General features: G+C 53.4%; 1 protein-coding gene across 1 annotated transcript; it reads right to left on the bottom strand.

The window, feature by feature from the left end:
• Positions 1-12884: 12884 nt before the first annotated feature.
• LOC110548166 (potassium channel subfamily K member 16-like) lies at positions 12885-19266 on the bottom strand. The gene is made up of 5 exons (XM_021636234.2): positions 19023-19266; positions 15195-15309; positions 14135-14301; positions 13329-13494; positions 12885-13102 (listed from the first exon to the last, which is right to left on the bottom strand). The coding sequence occupies exons 1-5, from the start codon at positions 19233-19235 to the stop codon at positions 12885-12887; spliced, it is 879 nt and encodes a 292-aa protein (XP_021491909.1). The 5' UTR covers positions 19236-19266.
• Positions 19267-19680: the final 414 nt, after the last annotated feature.

Genomic DNA, 19680 nt, shown 5'->3' with positions numbered 1-19680 from the left:
CTATATGATAACTAGGCATTGTGTTATGACCAATCAGTCTTTCCACCTATAACCCCAAGAACCCTTATATACTTTACTATTGAAACAATAAGATGAGCTGCCTCTCTGAAGCTGCCTCTGGAAGTCTTGTTTTTCATACTCACAGTTGCCTGGACCTTATTTGTCACTTCTGGTCCCTTTGTCCGCGTGGGACAGTGGCCAAAGACCCCTGGGGGAAGAGAGGACCATATGGAAGGACGTATGGGCATTTTGGTCCCTATAAGATTCCTAAGCCTGGGTGAAGTCCTCAGTGCATGGGTATCATGATGTCCTCATGGTGCTTTTGCACTCATTCATATAGACATTACATGGGCATGCCATTACTACACCTGGTCATGAGGGAATGGGTGGGCACATTGAGCCAAATGTCATTTCTGATCCTCAGTCAGATGTGAGGTATGTAGGCATCTTGGCACCCATGCCATTTCTATGCCCAGATGGGGTTTGTATGGTGTATGTTGGCTGCCATGCTATTTCTGAACCCATTTGAGTGAGTGCATGTACAAGCATGTTGACTTCCACGTCGTTTCCAAAGCCATTCGTATGGAAGGAGGTGTGGGCAGGCCGTGTAAGCCATTTCTGAGTCTGGTCACCTGAGGACATGTGGGCATTTGGACTCTGTGCTTTGTCCAAGACCAGTTATATGTAGGTGTGTAGGAGCTCATTAGCCTCATGCCTTTTTTCTTCTTTGTTTTTACTTATTCTTCTCTCATGAAATACATCCTGACTGCAGCCTGCCCTTCCTCCACTTCTCCTAGTCCATGTCCCCACGTCCTCTCTCCCCCACACCCCCTTCTCCATTTCCCCTCAGAAAACAGCAGGCCTCCGAGTGATATCAACCAAACACAGCATAACAAGATCAATAAGGCTAGACATCAAGGCTGGACAAGGCAACCCAGTAGGAGGAAAAGGGTCCCAAGAACAGGCAAAAGAACCAGAGATACTCTCTCCCACTGTTAGGAGTCCCATAAACACCCCAAGCTAAACAACCAGAGAGTGTATGACTCATGCCCTTCTTCTGGTTTTTGTTTTATTTGTTTGTTTTTGTTTTTCAAGACAGGGTTTCTCTAGGTAGCAGCCCTGGCTATCCTGGAACTCACTCTGTAGACAAGGCTGGCTTTAAACTCACAGAGATCCACCTGCCTCTGCCTCCCAAGTACTTGGATTAAAGGCATGTGCCACCACCTCCCGACTGCCTAGTTCCATTTTTAAGCATGGTAAAATGCTGGGGTGTATGGGCATGGTGGAACCCATGCAGTTCTGAACTCATCATACAGTGAGGTTTCTGGGCATGCTGGCCTCCATTCCGTGTCTGAGACTGGTCATATGGGAGAGCAGATGGGCGTGTACACAACCAAGCCATGTTAGAGTGGGGTTATCCGGGCACATGCCATTTGTGATACCTGTCATAAGTGGAGATCGATGGACATTTTGGTCCCATGCCATTTGTTATCCTGTTGGGGGTCATGTTGGCCTCCATGCCATTTCCAAACCTGGTTATATGTAGGGTTTATGAGGTTGTTGGCCTTGTGACATTTCTGAGACTGGCTATGTGAAGGGGTGTCTGGGCACGTTAGCCCTCATGTGATTTCTGAGCCTGGCCATCCATGCAGCTTATATGGGTATGTTAGGCCTTATGCCATTTCCAAAACCATTCATATTAGGTGTGTGTGAGCATGTTAGCCCCTAAGCCATTCCTAAGCCCGGTCATATGAGGACTACGGGCATGTTGGCTGCCATGCCATCTCAGAGCCTGGTCTTATGGGCCTTTGCAGGTTGGTTCCCATGGTATTTCCCAGCCCGGTCAGATGACTGTGCACGCTGGCTCACATGCTAGTTCTGAGCCCGTCATATGGAGATGTGGATGGGCATGCCATTTCCCAGTCTCATTTAGGGGCATGCTGACCCCATGATAGTTCTGAAGTGAGTGAAGAGGCATGTGCTGGCCACTGGCTGGTGCCTCAGAGACACTGCAAGCGTGCAAACAAGCGCCCCTAGGCCACCAAGCGGCAGTGGTGATACACAGCAAGTGCGCAAACAGGTGTGCTCAGGGACCCTGCATGTGCCGAAAGGAGAGCCTAGGCAGCACTGGGTCGTGGCAGAGCTGAGGAAAGGCACGCCTGTGCTGCCACACAGCAACACCGGCACATGGCGAGTGTACGAAAAGGCATCCCTAGATGCCAGCACTGGGACATGGCACGAGTGGGAACAGGCATGTCCAGATTCCAGTTGGTAGCACTGGGATAAGGCAGGTGTCGAAACATGTGTGCCGGGACACCAGAGGCATGTGAGCAGTTGTGCCCAAGCCACCATGTGGTGCCATTGGAACACGGCATGCCCAGGCTGCCATTGGGAGGCCCTGGTACACAGTAGGTGGGCTAGCAGCTGTGCCCCGGCTGTCCCTTGTCAGCATTGGGACATGGTAGCTGTGCAGACAGGATTAATTGGTTCCTTACGACCGGAGAGGAATCTTTTCTTGAAGTTCCCAAAGTGCTCTCCTCTAGCTCCATCGCTGCCGCCCGTTGGAAAGGCAGGTGACTGATCCCACCTTGCCTGGTGAATGGGAATCTCTGGGATGACTCACAGGCTACAATTTTGCAAGCCTCCAGAGAGGCACTGCCTGTTCTTCTGTTTGTGTTCAGTTTGTATTTTGGGTTTATTTAAAAAATATATTTAAAACGTATTTTTATGTGTATGGCTGTTTTGCCTAAATGCATATCTATCTGGGCACCCACCGCGTGCAGGCCTGGTGCTTGGGGAGGTCCGAAGACAGTGCCCGATCTCCTGGAACTGGAGTTGCAGTGTTTGTGGGTCACCATGTGGACGCTGGGAACCGGATTTGTGTCCTCTGTGAGAGCAGCCTCCGCTCTTCACCAGGATCTCATGTGGTCCCATTCGGCCTTGGATTTCCTAGGTAACCTTAAACTTCTGATCCTCCTTGCCCCCACCTCCTGAACACCTCCGTTACAGGTATGTGTGATCAGACCCAGTTATCCAGTGTTCAAGATCGAACCCAGAACCTCAAGCATGGGAGTCCAGCGTTCTAACCACTGTGCTACAGCCCCATCCATCTGTTCCATTATGGTGTAGGTTTGAACGGAGCGGGCTGTGGGAGCCAGGGAGCTGCTGGAAAGGTGTCCCGCCTCAGCTCCTAGCGGCTATGGGTGCCAGCTGAGTCCCCTGCGTCTGTGACAAGGGAAGGCAGTCCCCTCTTGGCTCAGCCCTGACTTCCAGGCCTGCATCACTTCTGCAGCATGCTCCTCTCTGCTGTTCCCATCTTCCCTGGTTCGTCAGGGTCCTTGCACCACTGTCCTTGCCTCAGCTCCCCATGGCCCTTCATTTGTAACTGCCCTCATCCTGTTCCTGCCCTCATTCCTGTGTGTCTGCTCAGCTCTCCCTCCTTGGAGAATAACCTGGCTCTCGTGTCACACTCTCAAAGCCCTGGTGTCTTTGCTGGGAGCTGATTTGCTGGCTAACAGAAGAAGCCTCTCCTACGACTATTTCTAGCTCCTGGGTGCAGGACCCCCGCGGACTGGAGCGGTTCACTGTGTGTTTGCCCTGGATGCCGACACACTGGGTCTGTGGTGGCTGAGGAAAGAGATTGAAGGCGTCCCATTGTCCCTTAGCCGACCCCTGTCATGGGCCTGCTCTACAGCATGCTCCCCTTCCTTCTGACTGCTTCCTATGGACCTGGCCCGCTTCCCACCTCCCTCCTCAGAGGGTCATGTTCACAATGATCTGCCTACTGTCCCCATGGACTTTCCTGTCTTGGCCCCTCCTGCATTTGGTCCTGCTGGCCTCACGTCAGACCTGGCTGACAGTCCGGATTAAGTCAATAGGGTTATGAGATTTCCATAGTACCAAATGAGAACAGTGGGGCCAGCATCTCCCCCAAGGCCGCAGTTTCTGCTCCTGGGTACACAAGCGGGAAGGCCATTTCTCCCTTGATTTAATTTTTGGCACAAGAGTTGGTAGTGGCAAAGTGCTCCACTGAGCAGCTAACACAACTATGGACGAGGGCCATGGCAGGAGCTGGTGGCTGGTGGCTGGTGGCTGAAGTTTGGTGTGATGCTGGCTACTGGCTTCAGGCAGGGAAAATGACATCCCATGACCAGGTATGTGTGTGTGTGTGTGTGTGTGTGTGTGTGTGTGTGTGTGTTTCGGCGATCACCATTCCTATGCAAGAAAGGAGTTAGTTCATCCCTAAGGGATCAAGAAAGCTGAGGTTTGAAGAGCTGTGGAAGTTTTCAGATTTATGTGGTTGGCCTTATTCACCTCCCTGCCCTTTTCTTGGCTTCAGTTTCTCCATGTGCAAAAGCCAGAGGCCCTGCCGATGAAGGCGTCAGGAGTTGTCTGTGTCATCCTCTGCAAAGGTACTGAGCAGCTTTGAGGACTGCAGCTCTGCTCTCCCCGCAGCGCTTCTGGACTAGTTTAGGGCAGCGAGCATTAGAGGAAGAGGCCAAGCAGGCTGCTCTGCCCTTTCACAGAGATGCTTCCTGGGCAGAGACCCCAGTGGCAACCCCACTCCTTATAGTCACAGGCTATGCCATGCCTCTGCCCTTTGCGGAGGCTGGCTGATGCCTTTGCTCCTGTTTTCAGGGTGTCCCTGTCTAGAGAATGCTGCCTGGTTGGGGAACTCTCTTGTTTTTGAGACAGGATCTGTCTCTGACCTCACAGTCCTCCTGCCTCCTCTGCCTTCTCGAATGCAGGATGACAGGGGTGAACCACACAGCTGTGTTGAGTTGTAGAACCTGAGGTCTATCCTAAGACTATGGGAACACCATGAAGGTTCTCAAAGAAGCTAGGCATGCTATATGACCTTACGCGCCAAGGGGAACAAGAATAGAGGGCGCACGACTCCCTGAATGCTAAGCCCCATTACGCTGTGTGGATGGAAACCCCTCAGGGCTGTGAAGCGCCCATCCTGTGCAGCTTTATGCAACGGTCCCGGCCTAACAGGGGAAAGAGCCGTGGGAAAGAGAAGAGAAAGCAGTCTCCAGAGTGTTTCCTGAACTGGAGGTTGCCTGCATGCTGCCGGCTGCAGCTCTCCTCCCACAATGCTCCCACCACGAGGGCAGAGGTTAGCACCTGACCTAGTTGGAAGGATCAGTCCAAGTCCCGTCTTCCTGAGCCGCAGGTTAGGGAAGACCAGGCTGGGATAGCAGCCCCTCCCCTTCCCCACCCCCACCCCCGCCACATGAGACTCTCTTCTTGGGGAAATAGAGTCCTAAGGCAGAGGACTTTGAATCCAGAGGCCAGATGGCAGTGATGGGTCCCCCAGCAAGCCCCAAGCTTCATCCTTTACTTTACAGTTAGGGGTATCAAGGCCCAGAGACGGTTCTAGAACTAGCTTGAACTGTGGGAGCAAACAATTGGAAGCTGTATCTTGCTGCACCACCTCAGGCAAATGGCTTGACCTCTCTGGATTTCGGCTTCCTTTTTGATAAAATAGGGGTGGCACTGGGTTGCAGGCTGAGGGCTTGTCATCTTGTAGGAACCATGTCTCAACAGTCCACTGAAGAAATTGGCGGTGGGGGGGCTCCCTGTTGTACAAGACAATTTCCTGAGCCAAACTGCCTCCATCTTCATCAGACCAGCTGGTCCCATTGCAAAAGATGGACACAGCTGGGATTTGTATACCACTGACCTTCCCTTTCAGAAGGAGGAGGTGTGGAGAGTCATTGGACCCACGCCCAAGTATCCAGCCATTAATTCAGCTCTGCCCTAACTGCAGGGGTCCAGGGTCTTGAGGAGCGTGAGAGTATATAGGCTGGGAAGGACTAGGGGAGGGCCTCCATCTATGTAGCCTTTCACTCCATGCAGGGGTGAAAACCTTCTAGTACAGAAACTCATGGTCACCCAAGTTCCTGCCTGTGACCCCTCTCTAAGAAAGCTCAGTAAATTCACAGATTTATCCCACTTTGGTGGAAGCAAGCTTTATAAGGTTGAGACCTTATAAAGATGGGGAGAGATGTCTAGCTCCCCAATTCCCACCCAGGAGAAAATTCTCATGACAGGCCTCCTCCTCACCCCAGGGCTGCTAGAGGGTGTGATGTCCCTGAGGCTGCCCCCCATCAGTGGTGAAGGGACCTGTGGCCTTCACTCTTAGATCTTTTTCAGGGCCAGCAGGAGATCGAGAGAGACAGAGAGACAGGGAGGGATACTGAGGCAGCCTTGTTCCATTGTTTTCCCCAGTCCCACCTTCTGGACTCTTGCCTCCACTGTCTCCTGAAAAATCAGCTGCCTCTGGGGTGCTTGTAATGGCCCTAGGTGAAAGCACTGATGGACCCCATTTGGGGCCTTTTTGGGAGGTTTATAGTTTGGCTGTTGTTTCCCCCTGAGGCCCAAGGAAGACTGTGTTCTAAGCATACCCTGAATGCTTTGCCTGGGACCTCTCTTAGAGCTGGGGGATGGGATGCATGGAGAGGTTCAGAGGCTGCATGCTTCTAGGGCATCAATTGAGCCTATAACTGTGGAGGACAGCCCCACACTAGCAGGCAAGACCCACCACGCTGGGAAAGGACAGAACATTCCTCATTCCTTATTCTGCCCCTTCCGGTCCTGCACTCCAATTCCACCACAGTCTCCCATCCGGAAGTGACTCATCCAAGTTCCCGACTGACCATTGTCTCACCTGCCAGCTGCCCCACCCCCAACTGGTGGGCATATCGGTGCACCCCATGTTGTATAAGGTAGCCCAGCCAGCGGCACACCAGCAGGTAGAGAGGGATCCCACAAGAGCAAAGAAGATGCAAAGAGATGGCAGCCATGGTCTCTCTGGAATCAGGTTGTAGCAGCCTGAAGCAGGAGGGAGGGGGTTTTAAGGGGACCCTTCTCCAGCTCTGGGCATGGCCACCCACCATGCCCTCTCATTCCACTCCTATGCTGGAGGTGGCAGCTGGTGCCTAACCAGCTCTAATGAGACACAGCCAGGCTGGCACATCAGCTTGCTGTTGGGCTGTGGAGTTCTCGTTCCTTCTGGCTCCACTTCTTGGGCACTGATGCCTGCAAGGCTGTGGGAACTTGGGCAAAGGCCTTGCTCTTTCTGAGCTGGTTTTCTTGAGCTTAAAACGGGCGTCAGGCATTCACCTGGCTTGGGGGTAATGAGAGGTCACACTGTAGGCGGGAATGCGAATTCCTGAGCATCTGGTGGGTACCTGGCTGTGTGAATGGTCAGATGAATCACGATACCTATGGGTATCTGGCCTGACAACCTCAGAAGCCTCTTTCTCTTTCTCTGGAGCTTCCATCCCACATTCCGCTCGTGTTTTATTTTGTTTGTCTTAAAACACAGTTTTGTTTTGTTTTTCATGTTGCCCAGGCTGTAACCTTGAACTCTTGACCCTCCTGCCTCCACCTCTCAAGGGCTGAGATCACAGCATGATGGCCTGAATAAGTGGAGTGTTGAAGAGGTGTGTGCATGTATTAGGGCGCAATGCTAGAAAGACAAAGCGAGGATCAAAAGGCTGCTGATCAAGGGATGGGAAGAAAATGGAGAAGGAGAGGGAGAGGGAAGAGGAGGGAGAGGAAGAGGGAGAGACAGAAGGGGGAGAGAGAGAGAGAGAGAGAGAGAGAGAGAGAGAGAGAGAGAGAGAGAGAGAGAGAGAGAACCAGCATCATTAGTGGTGTGAGCCTGCCACCTGGTGGTAAGTCCTAGGTCATGCAGGCGGTGCTGAGGACAAGGGCTTTCTGTTCAGTTTTCACACAACAGTCCCAGATGCTTCAAGACAGGTTCCACCTCAGCCTGGCTCTGGAGGGGACATGGGTCTGGAGGATAGTTATAGGGATTGAGGGGTGCTGGCTGGGCTTCAAGGGTCTGTTGGTCTGGGTGTGATGAGCAAAGTCCGTGAAAGCAGCAGCCCCCAAACTTGAATCTGCGTACATTTGCCTTGGTGGGTGGTGAAATGTAGAAACCAGGTCCATGGGGCCTGAGACAGGAGATGCTGCTTGAAGGAGGGTGAGAGTGCTGCATATATGACTGCGTTCAGGTGTGACGTCCCGTGACACCCTCTGAAACGCCATCACTGGCTCGATTGCCCCTCAGGGTGAAGCCACGCCCCAAGCCCCACCAGCTTGTCCCTGTGATGCCCTTACCAATGACAGCGATGGTGGAAAGAAGAAAGAGCCAAAACCTCCCAGCACCCCGTGCTGGTGATATTGCCCGGGAGGTAGGCCCCATCTTTGTATGCTTGGGTGGCTTGGGTAGCTGCTGCAGTGACCAACAGGACCCCGGGAAGGGGGACTGGAACCCACACCCCGAGACACCCTCACTCCCGTATCTATACCTGCACCTACACCCACACTCTTGTAGAGTCCTCATGTTGTATAAACAGCTTTTCCAGAGTGATACACTTCCCTCTGGAGGGAGGAGAAAAGCCCCTGTGATTTACAGATCCACAAAGCTCCTGTCTCACAAGCCCCTCCCCCAAGTTAAACTTCACAATAATGACTGCTGGGGAGCGGGGACTCTTCAGCAGAGCCTTCTACATGCTGTGTAGCGAGCTCTAGGGGTGTGGGGTGTCGCATCCCAGGGACGCCGCTGCCTGTGAGTCACCCATATTGCTATATTCTATCAGTAACCCCAATAAACTTACTGGTTCACCCAGCTAGAAGTGGGTGCGACTGTTTCTTTGGCCAGTTAATCACTGGTGTCCTATCTGCCCTTGTCATGTGTCCTCAGAAAAACGCACATGACATCTCCCTCTTTATTCCAAGTCTCTTTGGCTCTCTACCTTTTCCCACTAACCAAGGGCTTCCCGAAGACAGAGGACATGGGAACAACCCTTTCTCTATCCTAGAGTCAGGTCAGGGTGGGTTCTATGCTCTCATGGGCTTAGCTGTCTAGCTCAGTCCTAATCTTGCAGGAAGCAATAGGCTGATGTTGCCAGACAATGTCAGCGCCAAGCCCTCAGCCTTCAGTGGGACAGAGGAAGAACTGATAAGGGGCCATAAGACTGTTTCTGGTACTAAGGAGGTTGTGTAAAGGGTCCTCAGTTTCTTCATGTCTCGGTTTCCTTATCTGTAGAACAGAATGCTAGCGGTGGTGAACAGTTGCTGTCTTGTTAGGGATCTCATGCTGCGGGACGAGGTGGGTGGGATTAATGGGCATCAGATGGAGGGAGTGACGTTTTAGCTGGCCCTCTTCTGAGGGTCTTTGTTGTGGATCTAAACATGTTTTTGTTTTAATCCCAGGTGTGGGATGTGGGACTGATTCAGATGGTCCACAGCAGCAAACTATTTGCCTCATGTGGGCGCTGAGAGGAGCTCTTAGCCAGCTGCAGAAAGTTTAAATCTGAGGACTCTGGAGAGAGAATAAATGCCAGGGCCCAGAGAGCGCGGAGGAGCTCCGAGAAAGAACAAGGCGGCTGCTGCTTCCCCCTGCAGCTCCTGGTTGCTGTTGATGCCGTGAGACAAGAAGTTGGAGATCGCCTGAAATGAGAACTGGACTGGCTCCAAGGCACCCGATGACCCAAACCAGCAGGAAGCAGTGGAGACAACTGTACCCCTTCTCCCACTAACCCCTTCTCTCTCCTACCTGGTTTTGGAGTGTTGGAAGAAATTAGGGTGGAGAAGGGAGGAAGAGATATAAGAAATATAAATAAGAGGTTTAAAAAGCACACAAACAGGTCTTCTCACCGAGAAGACATTCAGGAAAACAGGGCCACAGGAGCAGAGGCAGACAGGTCAGACTGTGCCTTGGGCATAAAATGAGATCCCGAGAAACAGTCATACACCTGGGTCTACACAAAAGCAGCCTCTGTATGATTGATGGCTCTTGGCTGTGCATTTATGCTAAACCTCTCTGAGCCGTGGTTCATCTCCTCGTGCGGATGGTGAGGCATGTGATGGGGGGTCGGGGTGGAGGGGACAAGGTAAGGGCTGCAACAGGAGCATTAACGGATGGTGGTCAGACAGTCCTTGCCCTGCCTGGCTCTAAGTCTAACCCAATTAGCCTGTCCAGAGGTTTGGAATTCTATCTCCACTCATTGCCCCTCTTGCCCTACATCAGCAAGTTTCTCTTTCTGTGGGGGATCTGGCTTCAGCTTAGAAGCTCGGGGACCCAGGTCCTCCCCGTCTCTATAATGGGGCCGTTGCAGTGAAGATTCTGCCCTGAGCTATATGGGCCTAAGCTCTGCCCCTGTTCTCTTGGCAGAGGCAGGTGAAGTAAACAGTAATGCATACACTGATTTGCTCTGCTACCTGCCGCATGGCCCACACAGGCCAGGAGGAGCCATCTCCTGCTCCATACCCAGCAGCCTCTAAGGAGCCCCTGGCTCAGGTGACCTCTGTGCCTCCCTCCCCCCCCCCCCCGCTCCACCCCTTTCATCCCTGCCTGAACTGCAGGTGAGGTGGGTGTCTGCTCTTAATGTCCAGCTACTTCAGGTGATCTCAGCTTGGGTCTAGCCCAGGTCCACTAGCTCTCAGCTCCCTCTCTCCTTTGCTCTGGGCCCAGGATGCCCATACCAACATACTTTGGCCTTGCTTCACCCACTCTGATTGGCTGAGTCCCTTCTCCTGAAGTTCCCAAGCTCAAGTTCCTCAGGTCAATTTCCCCCTGAGAGTCTGGTCAGCCCCAAGGTATTTGCCCCTCCCTTGTCCTTTGAAAGAGGCTAGGTGTGGCCTTTCATTCTTCACCCTTTGTCTCAACAAGCCCCACACAAGGCTGACCAAACATAGTTGTCCCCTGTCCGACAGCCTTGTGGCTTGTGACCCAGGGAAATGTTCCTCTGTATTCTTTATGGCTGTCTTCTGGACAGGTCTCCCTACAGGGCTAGCTAGTACTGCCTCTCACTTCCTTAAAGCCGAGCCCTGCTCCTCGACAGAGTGAGGCCCTTTCCAACGGAGTCCAACCCATTCCCGTGGCTACCCACCCCTCACTTCACAGCCTTGTTCTTCCCAATCCTGTTTACTCTACTCCTCTGAGCACTTTAGTGTCTCAGAGCACTCTTCATCACTGCAGTGAGCCCCCATGCCCCTCCTCTCCTCAGCTGGCTCCTCTAGTCCCTTAGCCCGGATCAGCAGGCCCAGGGCTGGGCCATCCAGACATAAAGCTCTATAGCAGTTCCCACTTGTCATGCTAGAAGCTGCAGCTGGAGTTCCAGGCCACATGACCTTTCAGCATCCATAACACACAGGTGCCCAGAGCCAAGTGAGCCAAGTGGGAGAGCACCAGGAGCCCCATGCCAAGCATCTGATAGCCCCCAGCCCAACAGGGTGCCTCAGGAGGTCATGGCCTACACATGGTGGAGAGGCTACAGCCCGGGAGTGCCATGGTAGACAGGAACAGGGAATGTGCAGAAGAGGCCAGGAGGGGCCCTTCTCTAAGCAAATGCCTGTGGATGGCCTCTTCCCCTTGAGGATTGCTGCAGGACGCGATGGCCCTGTTCACCTTCAAGGGTCCAATCCCAGGGACAAAAGATAGCTCATGGAGAGTTGGAGTGCCCACCTCAGAGTCAGGGCAAAGGGGAGGGCTGTCAGGTAGCCACAGATGAGGAGAGGGAATACTCAGACCCTTTCACCCACCCTCAGGCAAAGACTCCTGCAATCCACAGTGCAATGTGGAAGAGAAACAGCCGGGTTTATTGTCACAGGGCTCCAGTCTAAGTTGTCACACCAGAGACAAGTGGTCACTGTCACCCTAGGTTTTCCCACAAGAGGTACACTCAAAGAAAAGGGCCCCAGCTGGGTAAGGTAAGTCTGTGTAAGGCATGTGGACCCAGAGGTCTCTGAGTCCCCATTCACCCAGAGCTGAGGCAGGGGCTAGCGTGTATAGAGCAGATGGAGAGCTTCAGATTTCAGTCCTGGGGGAGAAGAATCACTCCAAAGATGAGAGTCCTTCTCAGGGACTCCCCTCAACCTCCGGGGCCCCCACTCCTAATTCTGCAAAGACACAGATCTTGCAGACCTCCTTACTTCTGGAGAGAAAGAAGGCCAAGAAAGAATTAGCTCCTAATCCTTTTAAGACCAGGCAATGGGGCAGACTGGGCCAAATCTGTCCTCCCTGCAGGCCCACGGTGCTGAAAGCTGGCCAAAGGACCAGGTGTGCACAGAGAGTGTGCCCGTGAGAGCCTAGACCCAAGGGAACTCATATTCTGTGAGGCTCCTGGGATCTGCTGCTCCTCCAGCTTCTCAGGGGGAGTAGTGAGGACCAAGGGTGCCCGAGGGTCCAGGGAGATCATGCTCAGGAAATGGTGGGACACCCAGAAGATGTCAAAAGCCTTGTTCAAGAATACCCCTTCCCTTGTGGCCAGGGGAGCTGGAGAGGGCTGACTGCTGTGAGCCTCCTGGGGGCACTTCCCTGTAAGCACCAGAATGTCCCTGGGTGTGCCCAGCTCCCCTCCTCCGGCCACTGCCCTGAATTCTCATTCTCTCCAAGTTGTTTCTATCAAGGCTCTGGGAGCACTGCCCTGGGGCTGCTTCTCCATATGTCCACTCCTTCGAGACTGAAGAGGCAGCAAAGGTACAGGCCTGGCACAGAGTAGGTGCTTGTTGAGTGCCTAGTGTGTAGCAACTAACACGAACCCAACTCCACCTTGGCTTGCAGCCTAAGGGTTCCTGCTGGTATATGTAGGTGGCAATGGTGGTTTGGCCATCATGATCCGTGTTGGCTTTTCCAGGTCCTCTTTGAGGGACCCAGGAAAGGGGCTGAGGCCAGTGTGCAGATCTCCACCCACATAATTGTCTTTGTATCTCTCCTAAATACTTTGCAGGCACACCTGTCTCCTTCCTCTGGAGAATTACCGACTACTCCACCTGGAAAGTGTGTGGGGTGGGAAGGAAGGGCAGGGAATAGCATGGGTCTGGGGGATGGGGGAGGATGGGTGGGTGATTGGAATATTTGGGTATCATGTAGAGATGGGGATCTTCTGAGGTCTGGGGTCAGGGTCAGGGGTTGCTCCATCCTTGGGGTCCAGACCTCTGATGAGTAGCCAGAGCCGGGAGCACCTGTGCAGAAGCAGGGATCCCAGGCTGAGGACCACTGCCAGCCATGCCAGCCCTAGGAGGATCCACACAGCTGCCAAGCTCCGGTACATGGTGATGTAATGCTTGCTGGGGTCTGTGCCTGCCGAGGAAGGTGATGGCTGGTGTCTGAGGGCACAGCCACCCCCAGCTTCCATAGGGGTGCTCTCTCCCCAGTCCTCAGAAGAAGGACCAGTGGCAGAAACAGCAGAGAATTCTGAGGATGCCACCAAGAGTCACAGTGGTCCCAGACAGCCTCAGCTGGCACCTCCATGTGCCCCAGATTCTAGCGAGCACCCACCAAGATACCTTAATATTCTCATTCTCACCGACAACGTAGTCTCCGAAGCCAATGGTGCTGAGGGTGATGAAGGCAAAGTAGAAACCCTCTCCAAAGCTCCAGCCCTCCACACGGCTGAATAACATGGCTGGGAAGATGAGAATGACCAGGGTCCCCAGGGTCAGGGACAGAGCCAAGCCCAGGACCTGCAGGAGCTAGAAAAGGAGGGTCTGCCTTTAAAACCACTTGGAAAGCTCCAGGAATATCTGGGGTAGGTCTGCAGAGTCGGGTTCATACTCAGGGCAATGATGGAAGACCTTTGGGTGGGGCTGTGCCCATGGCCTTCGATAAGCCTGCATTAGGCTTTCCTGGACAGGGGAGTCTATTAGTTGATCAAAAAGGGAGATCCCTTTGAACGTGAGGATCACACTTGCATAGACTCCCAGGAGAACTGAAACCTGGCATAGGACTACTGCAACTGAGATGTCCCAGGTCCTTCTTGGGCAATGAGCTCTGGGGCCATGCTGGGTGGCCTGGAGACTGTTTTGAACCACACAAAAGGATATTGGAAATCCATGATGAAGACAGAAACATAATATTCAAACTTCCACTGCAAAGAGCTACCTGGCACTTGTGCACAATCCTCCCAGAGAAGTTGTACCCCATGTCTGGCTGTCATGTCTTTGCAGGTAGACTCCGTGGTCTCATGTGCTGCGGAACCACTCTTCTGCTTGTCTCTCTGATGAGCCTCCCAGCTGTCGACTCTCTCAGGTGTCTGCCCTTAACCCTGTACCCAAGCCCGTCCCCACATTTGCAGCCGTCTGTCCCAGAGGAATCCGGAAGACACCGTCCTACCTGGGAACGCCTGGAGTGCTCCTCCCACCTGTCCAGTGTGGTCAGGTAGGCACGCAGCCCTGTGCCCAGGTGGTTGAGGAAGAGTACGTTGAGCGGGATACCTATCAGGGCATAGAAGACACAGAAAACCTGCCCTGCCTCTGTGCTGGGTGCCAGGTTTCCGTAACCTACAGGGCAAAGAGTGTGCATGTCAGGGGAAAAGAGGCTGGAAATGCATTCTGCCAGCCTGCCCCCTCCCCTGGGCTCCTCTGGGGGAGAAGAAGCTCACTTCTTCATCCTAGTCTCTGCTAGAACAATCTCTACTTACAGAAGGCGTTTTCTCCAATGATGCTGCCTCCCTGAAGCCCTCCTGACCACCACCCTCTGCCTCCCTGTCAGGTGTGATTTCCTGAGATGTTTTATGTCATTTCTATTTAATTATCACCATTTTCCTCATATAACGATAGCAATTTAATCCCTCTTTTGTGAATTGGGAGGCCAAGCCTGTGTCGCATTTAAACTCATAACCTCACCCATATTCTAATGATCTGCTTGGGCTTCCAAGCAAGGTGTTTGGAATTAACTGGGGCTTAACTGAATGGAAGGGAGGCTGGTGTGAGAGGTTGGGATGGATAAAGGGCTTTCTGCTGTTACTCCAGTTCCTACATCTCCTGGGATGTCACCGCAGCTTTAAGCGACAGTCCCTCTGCACAAATGACCTACCACCTCAAATACTTCTATATTTCTCCCAGAGAGAATGTTCAGGTCTGTGGCCAGGTGCACAGTGTCAGAGCATTGACATACCAGGATCCGTCTCTGCCAGCCAGGACTGAAGTCAACAGAGGGACCTATGCTTGCCTTCATGCAGTTGTGCTGATGAATGGCTCTGGCCAGTCCTTCAGAGGACCCCAGGGAGGTGACCAGCCCTCTCCCCCAAGGCACCAGGGTATGTACACTTCACTGCTTTCCTGTTACTGTCTCACCCAGGCCCCTGTTCGTGCTTCCTGTGTCGCCACCTGGATAAACCACATCCTTGTCCTAGCGACGGTGTGTGGAGGCCCCTCTCTCCCAGCGCCTTTACCTATGGTGGTGACCACTGTGCCTGCGAAGAAGAAACTGCTCCCGAAGTCCCAGTTGCTGGGGTTGGTAGAGTTGCCTTTGGGGTTCACACCTTTCACCCAGGCTTCTAGGATGACCTGTAGGGGTGGCATGGTCAGGAGGGGGTTAACATTTACCCAGGGCCAGCTGTCACTGAGCTCTCAGGAGGATGCTGCTTAGTGGTTAAGTTTAACAAGTCTCTGAACAAGAAAGCTGAGTGGCTGAGACACTCGCCAAGTGGTTGACTGCTGTGAGGGCCAGGAGCTAAGGAGGTGGTGTGGAGATGTTTTTGATGACTAGGAAGCTGACACACATGCACACATTAGTTAGGAGAAGGAGAGGTGGGTGTCGGATACTTCCGGAAGGATCTGCTGGGGAAGGTGGAGCCTGGGGCCTCCCTCCCATGGAGCTTGTGGTGGGAGGCCGAGAGCTTTCCAGGGCATCCAGGGGGCTGACAGCTTTGCTCTCTGACATTCTCTAGTGAGCACAGTCCACACCTGCAGAAAAAATTCCATCAGGGGCCCAGGAGGGACGATGTGTGTACATGTGCTGTGTGCTCTGCTGTGCAGTACTGTGTGTTGAATGGGTGTGTATGCTCTGTGTGTGTGTGTTTTGTGTTTCTAGGACAGGAGCCTTGGCAGGTTGAAGCCCTCAATGCCTCATGAGGAATGGGCAGGGCTCCCTCTTCCCCTGTAGCTGGTAACTCGTCCCAGGGCCGCATCAGCTCAGGGTTGTCACCCAGCAGTGCTCTGAAGGCCATTGCGCAGTCTGGTTGCTACTCCTGCCTCTGTTTCCTGTGGGAACTGATTTTCACTTGCTGGGTGGAGAACTCCTGACCCTCACTTGGGCAGGAACCAGCTTTTGTTTGTTTTTGTTTTGTTTCTCAAGACAGGGTTTCTCTGTGTAGCCTTGGCTGTCCTGGGCAGCCAAGGACAGGTCTTTGTAGAGCAGGCTACCTTGACTTTGTAGAGCAGGCTACCTTGAACCCACAGAGATCCACCTGCCTCTGCCTCCCAAGTGCTGGGGTTGTGGGTGTGGGCCACCTCATCCAGCTAGGAGCTAGCTTTAAGATGTAGGCTTTGGCTTCCTTTTCCCCACACATGCAAGGACGCAGCCAGGCATGCCAGAGCGCGTCCCCTTCCGGGACACCCTCGCTCTTGGGGACAGCATTTGCTCAAGTCCCTGGTTATCATCCCCACTGCCCCTCTAGGCCCTCTGTCTTGTGGAGAAGGGTCTCTGACCTCCCTTAGGGCTCTGAGCGTAGGTGAGTGGCCTTGAATGGCTGTGACATCTTTGTCTCTGAGAATCCAGTGGTGAAGGAGAAAGAGGCAAGCATACAGGCGTCCATATGGAGTCAGGTTTGAACACTATACTCAGCACCATGTATGGCTCAGTGTGTGAGTTCCCAGGGCCTGGGTTCCCCTCAAATGTTACCCTAGCACTTCTCTGCCTACAAGCTCTACCCATCCTGTTCCGAGACTGAGGACTTTGAGGGACATGTATGCCCCATCTTCCTTAGCAAATTCCTGGTGCAACATACTGTCCCCTTCGGGCTGCAATCAGGCCTAGACCCTTGTCCTTGATTGCAGAGCCGGTTTGAGCCTGTCCACCCATGTCCACCCTGTCCACTACTCATTCCTGGCTCTACCCCCATCCCAGGGCTGAGGCAGGAGAAGGGCTGAGGTGTCCCTGTCTCTGGCTCACTCCGGGGGTGTCAGCAGGGGTGGAGGTGAGTGCCATTCCTGAGTGACTCTGTGTGCATGAAGGGTATCCTGGAAGAGCAAGTCTCTCTGCTCAAGTCTCATCTTGTAGACCAGTTGTCTCAGCCCCAAGAGAAGGCTCAGGGCCTCATCATCAGCCTGTGGCCTCACTCACTTCCTGAGTCAGCAGGTCTAAGTGGCTCTGAAACTTGATTCCCTAATAAGCTTTCAGGTAGTGGAGGTGATGATGGAGGTGGAGGAGGTAAAGGTGGTGGTGGAGGTGGTGGTGGTGGAGATGGTGGAGACAGAGGTGGTGGAGGAGGTAGAGGTGGTGGAGATGGTGGTGGTGGTGGTAGAGGTGTTCAGCCTCAGCCAGTGACTGAGCCTTGGTTATACCCTGCCTCTCTCTCTTAGTTCCCACCTCTGAGGTGGAGATGCTGATCGCTGTAGGCTGTTGGGAGAAAACACCTGTATGCCTCTCCATCCCAGGATGGTGAACCAGGATGGATCAGGAGCCTGCTCCCCACCCCTTAACACACGTCAGAAGCACTCACAAGAGGCCAGTTATCACTGCGTGTGGCCTGATGGCGGCAGCTGATGTCTCTTCTGCTCATCTTCTCTGTGTGCTCACTTTTCTCTCACACTGGTATTGCTTTGTTTGTTGAGAGGGAAGGCAGGAGGGGCTCAGGCAGGGAGCAAGAGCACTTGGGGCTGCGGCCTGGCAGAGCTCACCCACCCTGGCCATTGTCCGCCAGCCCGGGAAGGAGGCAGGTCCAGTGTGACAGCTGGTTCTCACCTTTATCTGGGTCTCCACCCAGGGCCATAGGCTGGGAGCCAGCAGATGAAGCTACAGTCCTGAGAAGTGGGAAAGTGCGTGAGGGGAAGGTTCTAGAGTGTACAGTGAGTGATGGCTTAGAGAGATTTACTGTGCTGTTAAGCATTGTGTGCATAGGGACCTGTCTTCTTTGTGCATGTGTGCATGTGTGTGTAATACATGTTTGTGTATGTGCAGGTAGTTATGAACACATACGTGCGCATATGGAGGTCAGAGGTCAACAGCAGGTGTCCTTCCTGAGAGCCACCAGCTTTTAAAAAATTCCTTGTCATTTTATTTGTATGGGTGTTTTCCATGTATGTCTTTGTACCACCAGAGGGCCTGGTGCCACAGAGGGAATGGGATCTCCTGGCTTCCAGCTCAGCCCTAGTTTTATTTAATTTCTCTCTCTCTCTCCCTCCTCTCTTCCCCCCCTCTCACATCCCCCTTCCTCCTTTCATCCCTCCCTCCTTCTCTCTTTGGTGCACATTTCTGAATGTGTGAGTGTGTGCTTGGAGGAGGTCAGGGTAGGATACCCCATGCCTTCTCTGTCACTCTCCGGTGTATATTTCCTTGAGGCAGGGTCTCTCACCCACCTGGAAGCTTGCCCTTTTGGTTAGGCTGGCCTGGCCAGTGACTCTCCCGGGGTTCCAGCTCCCCTTCTTCCCAATGCTCTGATCCCATATACTTAGACCCATACCAGAGTTTTCCATGGGTGCTGGGGATTCAGACTCAGGTCCCCAAGCTTACAAAGAAAGTACTCCTGCCAATGAAGCCACACTTCCAACCTTCTACCTTGTTTTCTGAGAAGGCTTCAATCATTGGCTTGGGTGGGGTTTGCCAATTTGTCATGGCTGGCTAGCCAGATAGCTGTAGGGATTACAAGTGTGCTCCATCATGCCTGGTCTTTGTTGTTGTTGTTTTCAAATTGTGTGTGTGTGTGTGTGTGTGTGTGTGTGTGTGTGTTTTATCTCTAGGGATTGAACTCAGGTCATCAGGCTCCATTGAAAATTCCTCTGCCTGCTGAGTGGGTTCTGGAAATTAAACTCAGATCCTCATATTTGAATGGCAAGCATTTAACTGACTGATGAGAACATTTAAATTAGGTGACTTGGCCACAGAGTGGTCTGTCCGTATACCCGAGGGTCAGGCACAGGGCTAGGTTTCCTCAGGCTACAGTTCCCACCACATTGTGTCTCCAAACAGGACCAGCCTCCGGGTGGTGGCTCTGCACCTGCCCTGGGCTCCTCCACCCACCTCCCCACTCTTCCTGCCCTAGCCTTCTTTACTCCCTCACCTGCACGAACTTCTCCAGGGCCTGCTGGTCCAGGCAGGTGTAGTTCTCCAGGAAGCGCAGCTTTTCCAGCTGGAACTCGTCCCTGGACTGAGCTTCCGCTTGTTTCTCCAGCAGCCGGAAAATGGTGGCCCCGAGCAGCAGGTAGAAGATATACGCCGTAAGCAGAGGCAGCACCCGGCCGTTCCAACAGCTGCAGAGCCCAGCAAGGGGCATTGTGCGGCCAGGACCCTGCGGAGGCTGTGAGGGTGGCTGCAGGGAGAGGGGAGAAGAGGTAAGGGCCTCTGTGACTGCCCGCCCTGTCCTCCACTGCACAGGTGTCTGCGGCAGGGGAGTCTGTTTGAACAGTGTGGTGTGCAAACAGGCCCGCTGTCCCTCACTGGACCTTATTTTTCCACACGCAGCAGCAAAGGCAGCAAGTACATGGGCCCCTCAGAGACACCCACCGGCCCCTCCTGAGCTCACCTGGTCTCATCCTCTGCTTCCAAGTGGACACAAATATCTATGGAACAGATATGACCAGGGTGTCCACCCTGCTGGGTCTGAGGGTGGTCTTGACATTCAGATTCCTCCCTTGGGAAGGCCCCCAGCCTCACACACGGGAGCCTGGAACGTACCATGAAGCTATGGATTAGCCTTGCTGACAGAATGGTTGACCTGT

The sequence above is a fragment of the Meriones unguiculatus genome, chromosome 16, assembly GCF_030254825.1.
Source record: "Meriones unguiculatus strain TT.TT164.6M chromosome 16, Bangor_MerUng_6.1, whole genome shotgun sequence".
NCBI classification, from domain to species: Eukaryota; Metazoa; Chordata; class Mammalia; order Rodentia; family Muridae; genus Meriones; species Meriones unguiculatus.
Note: the sequence above shows the minus strand (reverse complement) of the source record. Positions and strands in the feature narration are given on the sequence as shown.

Coding starts and splice junctions, on each gene's coding strand:
- LOC110548166 (XM_021636234.2), bottom strand. CDS start 19,235: ATGCCCCTTGCTGGGCTCTGCAGCTGTTGGAACGGCCGGGTGCTGCCT. Junction 15,310..19,022: donor CCCTGGAGAAGTTCGTGCAG/GTGAGGGAGTAA, acceptor CCACCCCTACAG/GTCATCCTAGAAGCCTGGGT. Junction 13,103..13,328: donor CTTCGGAGACTACGTTGTCG/GTGAGAATGAGA, acceptor CTTCCTCGGCAG/GCACAGACCCCAGCAAGCAT.